Raw genomic sequence first — 12,069 nt, forward strand, 5'->3', positions numbered from 1 at the left:
TTTTTTTTTTTTTACAAACTGAAGGTCTGTGGCAACACTGTGCTGAGCAAGTCAATCAGTGCCATTTTTTTCCAAGAGCATTTATTCACTTTGAGTCTTTGTGTCACACATTTTTGTAATTCTCACATTTCAAACTTTTTCATTATTATATTTGCTATGGTCACCTGTGATCAGTGATCTTTTAACTATTATAATTGCTTTGGGGTGCCAAGAACTGAGCTGATATAAAATGGCAAATTTAATCAATCAATGTTCTATGTGTGTTCTTTATTTTATTGAAGTGTAATTAACTTACAATGTTCTGTTAATTTCTGTTGTACAACAAAGTTATTCAGTTATATATATACACATATTGTTTATATTCTTTACCATTATGATTTAATCACAAGACATTTTATATATTGTGCTATACAATAGGATCTTACTGTTTATCCATTCTATACACAGCGGTTTGTATCTGCTAACCTCAAAACTCCCAATCTATCCCTCCCCACCCACTTCCTCTTGGCAACCACAAGTCTGTTCCCTATGTCTGTGAGTCTGTTTCTGTTTCATATATGAGTTCATTTGTATCATATTTGAGATTCCACATATAAATGATATCACGTTATATTTGTTTTTCTGATTTACGTAAGTATTTGTATTTCTGTTTATTTCACTTATGATAATCTCTAAGCACATCCATGTTGTTGCAATGGCATTATTTCATTCTTTTTATGACTTAAGTACTATTCCATTGTGTATATATACCACATCTTCTTTATGCATTCATCTGTCAATGGACACTTAGGTTGCTTCTGTGTTTTGGCTATTGTGAATAGTGCCGCTATGAACACACTGTTGCGTGTATCCTTTTGAATTATAGTTTTGTCTAAATGTTATGCTCAGGAGTAAGATACAGGCTCATGTGGTAACTTCATTTTTATTTTTTTGAGGAACCTCCATACTGTTCTCCGTAGTGGTTGTATCGGCTTACATTCCCACCAACAGAGGAACAAGGTTCTCTTTTCTCCACTCCCTCTCCAGCATTTGTTATTTGCAGACTTGCATCTTCTCATGTGTCTTTTGGCCATCTGCATGTCTTCTTTGTAGAAATGTCTCTTTAGGTCTACTACCCATTTTTCAATTGGGTTATCTGGTTTGTTGTTGTTGTTGAGTCATATGAGATGTGTGTATATTTTGGAGATTAAGCCCTTGTTGGTCACATAATTTGCAAATATTTTCTCCCACTCTGTAGGGTGTCTTTTCGTTTTGCTTATGGTTTCTTTTGTTGTACAAAAGTTTTTAAGTTTGATTAAGCCCCATTTGTTTATTTTTGCTTTTATTTCTATTGCCTTGGGAGACTGGCCTAAGAAAACAGTACGATTTATGTCAGAGAATGTTTTGTGTATGTTCTTTTCTAGGAGTTTTATGGTATTATTTCTCATATTTAAGTATTTAAGCCAAATTGACTTTATTTTTGTGTATGGTGTGAGGATATGTTCTAACGTCACTGATTTACATGCAGCTGTCCAACTTTCCCAATACCACTTGCAGAAGAGACTGTCTTTTTTTCCACTGTATATTCTTCATGTGTGTGTTCTGACTATACCACCAGATAGCCTGTCCTCAATCTGTCTCCCTCTCATTGGGCCTTATTCCCTGAAACACAACAATATTGAAATCAGGCCAGTTAATAACCCTACAATGACCTCTAAAAGTTCAAGTGAAACGAGGATTTTAAGTCTTTAAAGTCTCTCGCTTTAAAATCAAGAGCTAGAAATGATTAAGCTTAGTGAGGAAAGCATAAAGTTGAGATAGCTGAAGGCTGGGCCACGTATGCCAAACAGCCAATTTGTGAATGCAAAGAAAAAGTTCTTAATGGAAAATAAAAGTAAACACATAAATGATAAGAAACCAGAACAGTCTTATTTCTAATATAAAGAAAATTCTAGTGGTCTGGATAGCCTGCCACAATATTCCCTTAGAGAAGTAAAGTCACTCCGTCATGTCCGATTCTTTGTGACCCCTTGGACTGTATAGTCCATGGAATCCTCCAGGCCAGAATACTGGAGTGGGTAGCCTTTCCCTTCTCCTTCTCAACCCAGGGATCGAACCCAGGTCTCCCACATTGCAAGCAGATTCTTTACCAGCTCAGCAACAAGGGAAGCCCAAGAATACTAGAGTGGGTATCCTTAAACCAAAACCAAAGACATTCCCTTAAGCCAAAGCCTAATCCAGAGCAAGGCCCTAATTCCCTTCAATTCAATGAAGATGAGAGAGGTGAAGAAGACACAGAAGTCTGAAGCAGCAGAGATTGGTTCATGACGTTTAAGGAAGGCAGACATCTGCATAACATCAGAGTACAAGGTGAAGCAACAGCGCTGATGTAGAAGCTACAGCAAGCTTACCAGAAAATCTACCTAAGACAATGAATGAAGATGGTCACAGTAAACAATAGGATTTTAAATATAGATGAAACAGCCTCATATTGGAAGAAGATGCCATCTAGGACTTTCATAGCTAAAGAAGGAAGTCAATGCATGACCTCAAAGCTTCAAAGGACAGACTGACTCTTGTTAGGGGCAACTGATGCTGATAACCTGAAGCTGAAGCCAATGCTCATTTACCATCCCCAAAATACTAAGTATCCTAAACCCAAACTGTGCTCTATAAATGGGACAACAAAGCTTGGATGACAGTACATCTGTTGACAACATGCTTTACTGGATTTAAGCTCACTGTTGAGATCTACTACTCAGAATAAAAAAATTCCTTTCAAACCGTAAACGTGACTGCTCATTGATAATGTGTCTGATCATGCAAGAGCTCCGATGGAGGTATACAATGAGAGTTATGTTGTTCTCATCTGCTAATACAATAACCATTCTGCAGCTCATGGATCAGGAATCATTTCCACTTTCAATTCTTATTATTTAAGAAAAACGTTTCATCAAGTTATAGTTGCCACAGACAGTGATTCCTCTGATGGATCTGGGCAAAGTAAACTGAAAATTTTTTAAAAGGATTCACCATTTGCCATGAAAAACATCAATGATTCAAGGGGAGAGGTCAAAATATCAACATTAACAGGAGTTTTGAAGCAGCTGATTCCAACCCTCATGGATGACTTTGAAGGGTTCCAGACTTCAGTGGAGAAAGTAGCTGCAGATGTGGTGGAAACGGCAAGAGAATTGGAATTAGAAGTGAAATGTGAAAATGTGACTGAGTCATTACAAACTCATGATAAAACTTCTTTAGCATAAGAAGAAGGTGCTTCTCATGAATAAGCAAAGAAAGTGGTTTCTGAGATGGCATTTACTAGTGAAGATGCTCAGAAGATTGTTGAAATGGCAACAAAAGATTTAGAATATCATATAAACTTAGCTGATAAAGCAATGGCAGGTTTTGAGAGGACTGACTCCAATTTTGAAAGAAGTTCTATTGTGAGTAATAGGCTATCAAATAGCAATGAATGATACAAATTGTGAAAGGAAGAGACAATCAATGTGGCAGACTTCATTGTTATTTTAAGATATCACCACAGCAACCACCACCTTGATCAGTCAGCAGCCATAAACATCCATGCAAGATCCTCTACCAGCAAAACAATTATGACTTGCAAAAAGTTCAAGAGATGGTTAGCACATTTTAGCAATAAAGTATTTTTTAACAAAGTCACACTGTCTTTTTAGACATAATGTTATTGCACCCAGTAGACTACGGTATAGTGTAAACACAACTGTAAAAAACAAAAAGTTTACATGCACTGGGAAACCAAAATTTCATGAGACTCACTCTATTGTTACTCTTCTTTACTGCAGTGGTCTGGAACTGAACTGGCAATACCTCTGAGGTATGCCTGTACAGTTGGATAAGTCTTTGTGAACACACTGAGAAAAGCTACTATAGCTTATATAACTAACTATAAAATAGTATTAGGTTCTCTGGTTTAATATAAATAATCATCAATTCGTATTACAAAACTATTCATTTTTTATTTAATACTAGGTTATGAGTTCCTAGTAGGCAGAGATCCTATGTATTAATTTTTCTTTCCTCACTGCTCATCCCAGTTTCTAACACAAAATAAGTATTCAAAATATGTTACCCAATAAATCTAAAAGGTAGTTTTGTTTGCTCAATCATCATAGTGCTAACAGTTAGGGGGAGAAAAGGATATTAAGCCAAAAATATTAAATGCTGGTCAATGTTATAAGTCATGGATTAGCAAACCTTTACTATAAACAGCCAGAGAATATATTTTAGGTTGTGGAGGTCATAGAGTTGAACCATTCAACTACTGTTGAAGTACAAAAGTAGCCACAGACAATATGTCAACAAATGAGAGGGGGTGTTCCCAATAAAACTGTACTAACTGGACATTCAATTTGAACTTCATATAGCTTCCACATGTCACAAAATATTAAATCTTCTTTTGATTTTTTTCAACTATTTAGAAACATAAAAACCATTCTTAGCTCACAGGCCATTCAAAAACAATAAGCTGGATCCAGCCAACATACAATCACTTTCATACCTCGGATATAATTTCTCTTTGAAATGTGGGCACAGCTAGAGAAAAACCAAAGGGATCTATCAGCCACTTTACACATGCCCACTGTACTCTCCTCATATATTAGTAAATATCCATAGTCAGGGCAAGTAAATCAGACGATCTTAAATCAATATGAAAGAAACTAGTTTCCTGGTAAGACATGAGAAAGGACTAAGGCAGAAAATAAGGGTAAATTTCTGCTTAGAAGTCATGTGACAGCAGAACAAGTGAGTTTTGGGTTGGCAGAAAAGAGGCATAGAGTATAGGGAACTTCTCAAGGGGTACAAAAAAATTCACAATATTCAAAGTTTCTTTGGAGACTTGACTCCAAAAAACAGTTATATTTTCCTCAGAAGGACAAAAAGTTGTGAGAAGAGATCAAAGAAGACAAAGTTAGAACCTCTGTTTTCAACAAATTAAAAATTAGAACACGCAAAAGTTTCTTTCAAAACCATTCAATTTGGAGGCAACTCTGAACAGATTTCAAGAAATAAAATATGAACTCCTCAATATACAAATATATAGGATAAAAACCTTTACATTAAAAACATACTGTATACCAGAGTTGACTTTTAAGGTAGCAGTATGAAATTTAGAACATATTTTTCCACAAAATAGTAGCAAATTGGCAATGCAGTCTATTTAACTTAAATGTATTACAAACTAAAAATACTATGCATTTAATAACAAAAAATAATTTAGAGTAATATATAAGGATCCCATGCTAACCAATTAATCTGATACCTGTGTTTTGGACAATGAATAACAAAAGTTCAGATTTCCAATAATTTAGATAAAAACATACACTCATCTAATGTGTCTCTTGAATACAGATTTGTATAACGAGAAATATCTACACTTGGTAATCCTAACATCTAAATATTAAGCCATTTTAAACAATGATAAGAACAAAGAAAGCAAACATTTAAGAAGAGGATAAGAAAAAAACTGGAGACGTCTATAGTGGATAGCTTCCACAAACCTTTTCAAAGGCTCTTCTACACTTTGATAGCACTGTTGTAACTTTCCTTCAAGATATAATACGGCTGTCTTTCTTTACCCTTGCACACATATAAATTTATTACTATAATTAGTATCATCCCTCTTAAGTCTGCAACTTTGATTAGAAGCCTTTTTTTTTTTTTTTAAGAATTCAAAAATGCAAAGAAAAGAAGGAAGATTTTTACCTAAGAAACCTGGAAGAAGGCAACATCAGTATGTGCCTGTGTTTGAGAAAGACTGAGTTCCACAGCTTAGTTAATTTTATAAATCCTGCCATCAAAAAAAGCACAAAAGAGGATATAAAGTACAAGATCTGCCAGAATTAAAAGAAAAAATGGGATGGTATAATTCTCCGAATTAATTATCACAGATATACGATGTAATATTTTTCTGCCATTAATGATGACACAGAACTTCATGTATCTAAATGATATACTAGTGAGCAAAGTCAGTAAGCACAAAAACCTATACACACTGTACACACAGTATGAACTACTTTAATAGAGGAATAATTACTTCCAAACATATTTAAAATTTATATACAAATGTTAAAGGTTATCTATGGGGTTGTGGAACTAAGAGTATATTTAAGATTTATTTGTATTTTCTAATTTCTAAAAATGAACATGGGTTACTTGTATACTAAGGAAATACTAGTCTAAAACAAAATACAAGACTTTATTTCATTAGGACATTCTGCCCTTTATACACTAAACAACTAATTTCCGAAGGAACATAAATATATACCTATGTAATTATATAAAGATAAATTAAAATTCGGGAAGCAAGACGCTTAAAAGTTACAAGTTGCATCTTGGGTTATCAGTAGGCAATTAAGTATAATGCTGTTTCTGATCTGAACAAGGACAGCAGGTTTAAAAAGAAAGGTTGAAGAAATACCAAACATATGTTAAATATTTGCTTTTTAAGATTTTTTTCCTTTCTTCATTTATATGCTCAGAAAAATAAGTGAAAATAAAACCAGTTTTGCTTATAAATAATACATCAGGTAAAAATATTTAATGCAGTATTAAACTATGATAAATGAAATAAGAAATGAATAAAGATAGAAAAAGGTTTTAGCCATAAGAATAATAAAACACTAGAACAACAACAACAACAAAAAAACACTAGAACAGGCAGTTTTCAGTCTTCATCCTAAAAGTCATGTTCTGCATGGGTATCATTCATCTGACTGAACATGGTGGTTGGCACAAATGGTCTTTGATACAGATTTCAGCTCTATGGTTCATAATTAAATTATTCTGCTCAGCATAAAAAAATGAGAGAGAGAGACAGAGGATGAGTGGAAACTTTTGATTGCTCCTAACATCACTATCTCTCCCTCAACTCAAAAGATTTATTTGCACAAAATACCTTGGGTCTTTGTAGAATGGGAAGTACCAGGAGAACAGAAGGTAACAGAGTTAGCATATAAAACTGAACAGGTAAGAGATTCAGAAAGAATTATATCAAAACCGAACAAGAAAATCTACACTAACATTGCCCATTTTGTGAATGAGCTATACTATAAAATTTCAAGGTCTACAAAAATGTCCTCTCATAATGCTCTGTTTCCAGGCAAGAAATAAAAAAACTAAACTATATCACAGCAATTATAGCATAGATCAAAATTTTCTACCAGGATTTCTGCTCAAGTGTTTGGAAGAGAAGCCTATAATAAACAACAAACAGTATTAAAACTCTGAACACACACAGCAGGATATCTCAGAGTAACAATCTGAGTTCCAGGCTGCCTATATCATAAGTAATAAGAGATATTCATCTAATTCAACCCCTTTGAGTTCTCTTTAAGAATAAGTCAGGGAACATAATGTTTAAAATAACAAAAGTTAAATTTTATCATTAAGCTAAAAACCAAGCTTTGTTTTCTATTTTGTACTAAAATAGCGTACTAAAGTTACAATATTAATAACATTATGTAATAACAGAAATAATATTTGGCTCATTTATTTTAAAGTATTTTCTAATTAAACAAGATCACAAATTCATTTTAATATAAAGCTAGTATAAAAAAACTATTTTTCACTTGTAAAATGAACTGAAGATTAAAATTTTAAAATAAAATTTAAGAAGTATTACCTTCAAATAAACTGAGGTCTCTTCGTAGCCGTGGTCCATAAAGCCCTTCTAAAATACTCTCAAAACCTGTGTTATTAAAGAGAGAAAAGTATATTAGCTACTAAAAAAGCTTATCCATACACTCTACGTGAGAGTGAATGTGTGTGTGTGTGTGTGTGAATGCGCACACGCTCAGTTACATCTGATTCTGTGACTCTATTGGACAGTAGCCCACCAGACTCCTCTCTCCATGGAATTTTCCAGGCAAGAATACTACAGTGAGTTGCCATTTCTTACTCTAGGGCGATTTTTCCAACCTAGGGATCAAACCCATGTCTCTTGTGTCTCCTGCAATGGCAGGTGGATTCTTTACCACTGTGCCACCTGGGAAGCCACACTCTACATGAATCTGATAATTTTAACATACTATGAGGTGTCATTTTCCCTTTAGATGAATTAACCTGAACTGGGAATATGTAAAACAGTAAAAAGTCACACAATCACTACCAGGAATTACGACTGTAAAAATATGTATGTATATAAATATTCAAATGTAAATATTCACTTCTAAAACAAGTAAACTTCTTTGTCATTTTGAAACATTCCCAGGTTAAAATAATGGGCAGGTTTGTTTTGCAATGACTTTGTAGAGAGGAAAAGAATAATTGGAAAATACATGAATTACAATCCTGTTTATACTGGTTACGAAAAAATGTTAACTTTTTAAAAAGTAGCATCTTTAACTTCAATTTTATAAGTGAGTAAATGAGTGTCAATAGGGAGAAATTCTTGCAATTTCTTACAATTTAAACCTACTTACACAAAATAAAACAATTCTGCCTTTTTTTAAGGGAAAAGTTTAAACGTACAATTTAAATTCTTACAATTTAAACCTACTTGCAAAAATTAAAAAACAATCTTGCCTCGTTTTAAGGAAAAAATTACTGAAAATCTTATTAACAAAACTCTAGTTCATGAATTCATAGAGTATACTACTTTCTGAATATACTAAGATTTTATAATTTTCTTTTTGAAGTCTGTATCATATTCAGTATTAAGAAGGTTACTGACAAACTATAAGACATCCAGAGGAAAATGGGCAGGATGGCAAAATAACTGGGAAAACAAGAAAAGTAACTACTTTAAGGATGTTTAAATTATGAAGGAAAAAAACTAAACACAGTATGATAGACCTGAAAAATGAACTATAAAGTAGATTTTCTATGTAGTTATTTTTAAACTATAAAACAGTAGAAATATTTCTATAGGAATGTTTCATAAATCATAAAATGTTTTTAAAAAACAAAAACCTCTATAATCAAGATGCATGTTAAAATCAATGATGTCAGTCAAAAAGTGACAACATTGTTTAATTTAGTAGACTATGAAGAAACAATGCATCTTAGAACTAATGTCTTAAATTTTACCAAATAAGGTAGGTAGCTACCATGATACTTGGTAAATACGTACTTTAATAAAATTTCTGTGAAATGATTCAGAGCTAGTTCCCACAGTGGAAAGTTCAGGTAGAAAAGTGAATGAACTCCCAAGAATGCTTTCAAGAATGCTTACAGAAAAGACTTACTATTAGACAAAGATTCAGATGAAACAACCCCCAAATCTCTATTAACAAGATATTCATTTTCTGTGATCAATTTACTCCAAAAGTAATACTGCAAACAACTACTTTAGGATACTATTCTGTGGTATTTTGGACAAACTGTATAGGCGCTCCCTAGATAAGCATACTGAATTTAAACAATGACTATTTCCTAGATTTAAGTCTGAAAAGAAAGCAAACAGGGACTTACATTCCTGTTCTACTAGGTTTCCCAACTCTTCAAAAGATAAGACCAAGGTCTTATACATATAGCCTGCTAAGATTTATTCATATTGCATAGGATTGGTGCTAAATTAAATGATACCTTTAGTTTAAAAGTTTTGTTTTTTTGTGTGCTTATAGAAACACAATTGATGTTTGTATATTGACTGCATCTGAAGACATTGCTGAACTCTAATTATAATAATTTATCTGGAAATGCTCTTCAGTTCAGCTCAGTCGCTCAGCCGTGTCCGACTCTTTGCGACCCCATGGACTGCACAGCATGCCAGGCTTCCCTGTCCATCACCAACTCCCAGAGTTTACTCAAACTCATGTCCATTGAGTCAGTGATGCCATCCAGTCATCTCATCCTCTGCCATCCCCTTCTTCTCCTGCCTTCAACCCTTCCCAGCATCAGGGTCTTTTCCAATGAGTCAGTTCTTCACAACAGGTGGCCAAAGTATTGGAGTTTCAACTTCAACATCAGTCCTTCCAATGAATATTCAGGGCTGATTAGGATTGACTGGTTTGAGCTCCTCGCAGTCCAAGGGACTCTCAAGAGTCTCCTCCAACACCACAGTTCAAAAGCATCAATTCTTCGGTACTCAGCTTTCTTTATAGTCCAACTCTTCCATTCATACATGACTACTGCTCTACATACACAAATATATCATCTATAGATAATGGTGAGTTCAGTTCACTCGCTCAGTCGTGTCCGACTCTTTGCGACCCCATGAATTGCAGCACGCCAGGCCTCCCTGTCCATCACCAACTCCCAGAGTTCACTCAGACTCATGTCCATCGAGTCAGTGATGCCATCCAGCCATCTCATCCTCTGTCGTCCCCTTCTCCTCTTGCCCCCAATCCCTCCCAGCATCAGAGTCTTTTCCAATGAGTCAACTCTTCGCATGAGGTGCTCAAAGTACTGGAGTTTCAGCTTTAGCATCATTCCTTCCAAAGAAATCCCAGGGCTGATCTCCTTCAGAATGGACTGGTTGGATCTCCTTGTAGTCCAAGGGACTCTCAAGAGTCTTCTCCAACACCACAGTTCAAAAGCATCAATTCTTCGGTGCTCAGCCTTCTTCACAGTCCAACTCTCACATCCATATATGACCAATGGAAAAACCGTAGCCTTGACTAGACGGACCTTTGTTGGCAAAGTAATGTCTCTGCTTTTCAATATGCTATCTAGGTTGGTCATAACCTTTCTTCCAAGGAGCAAGCATCTTTTAGATAGATAATGGTAGGTTTTGTTTTTTTTTTCTTTTTTAATCCTTACAGATTTTTTTTTTCTGGCTCTTGCTTCACTGTCTTATCTAGGACCTCAATATGATGTTGAAAATTGGTGGTGGCAGTGAGCATTGTTGACTTACACCCAATCCAAATGGGAAAGCATTCCAAGTTTTATTATTAATAAGTATGTTTGTTGTTTTAATAGAAATACTGCTTATCACACTAAGGAAGTTCATTCCATGTCTAGCTTGCTAGGAGGGTTTTCCTGCCATGCAAAGATACTGAATTTTATCAAATCAATCAATCAGTTTATATTTGATTTAAAATATTGTATTCCAGGTATATAACACAGTAATTCAGTATTTTTATAGGCTACACTCCATATAAAGCTATTATAAAATACTGACTATATTCCTTGTGCCGTAGATTACAATCCTATAACTTATTTATTTCATACCTAGTAGTCTGTACCTCTCAATCCCTTTCACATACTTTGCCCATTCTTTCACTCCTCTTCCCTCTGGTAACTACTAGTTTGTTCTATCTGTAAGTCTGTTTCTGTTTTGCTATATTTGTCAGTGATCAATTAAATTAGTTTTAGTTTTTAGATTTCATTTATAAGTGAAAAGATACAGTATTTGTCTTGCTCTGTCTGATTCATTTCACAAACCACAATACCTTCTAAGTCCATCCACCTTGTCACAAATGACAAAATTTCTTTCTTTCTCATTTTTTACAGGTGAGTACCAAATTTGACTTTACCTATAGATGGTAAAGAATCTGCCTACAATGCAGGAGACCAGGGTTTGATCCCTGGGTCAGGAAGATCCCCTAGAGAAGGGAATGGCAACCCACCCCAGTATTCTTGCCTGAAGAATTTGATGAACAGAGGAGCCTGGCGAGCTACAGTCCATAGGGTTGCAAAGAGCTGGACATGACTGAGAAACTAACACTTTCACTTTCCAAATTAAATTCTTAAAATCTATGACTTTCCTGGTGGCTCAGACAGTAAAGAATTTACCTGCAATGCATGAGATCTGGGTTTGATTCCTGGGTCAGGAAGATCCCCTGGAGAAGCAAATAGCAACTCATTCCAGTATTCTTGCCTGAAGAATTTCATGGACAAAGGAGCCTTGTAGACCACAGTCCATGGGGTCGCAAAGAGTTGGACATGACTGAGTAAATGACACTTTCACTTTTCACCAAATTTATTTTGAATTTATTGAAATAACCATGTCATTCTTTCTTAAATCTCTTAATATAGTGATACAGTGAATTACATTGAATAAAACTCCCATTCTTGGGAAAATCCAACATTATCATGAGATATATTTGCTGGTTTCTTGATTAGCCTTTTCAAATTTTGGCATCTATGGTCACTAATGAGCCTGGT

At 34.7% G+C, this 12,069-nt stretch overlaps 1 protein-coding gene across 12 annotated transcripts in view; it reads right to left on the reverse strand.

The window, feature by feature from the left end:
* LCORL (ligand dependent nuclear receptor corepressor like) overlaps positions 1 to 12,069 on the reverse strand; it is a 179,102-nt gene that overhangs the window by 120,647 nt on the left and 46,386 nt on the right. For all 12 annotated transcript variants that reach the window (XM_027544121.1, XM_027544132.1, XM_027544123.1 and 9 more), the window contains one exon: positions 7,643 to 7,708. In XM_027544121.1, coding sequence (XP_027399922.1) covers positions 7,643 to 7,708 — 66 coding nt within the window. Of the gene's footprint in view, positions 1 to 7,642; positions 7,709 to 12,069 lie in introns of those variants that run through there.

This window comes from Bos indicus x Bos taurus, chromosome 6 (genome assembly GCF_003369695.1).
Source record: "Bos indicus x Bos taurus breed Angus x Brahman F1 hybrid chromosome 6, Bos_hybrid_MaternalHap_v2.0, whole genome shotgun sequence".
NCBI lineage: Eukaryota > Metazoa > Chordata > Mammalia > Artiodactyla > Bovidae > Bos > Bos indicus x Bos taurus.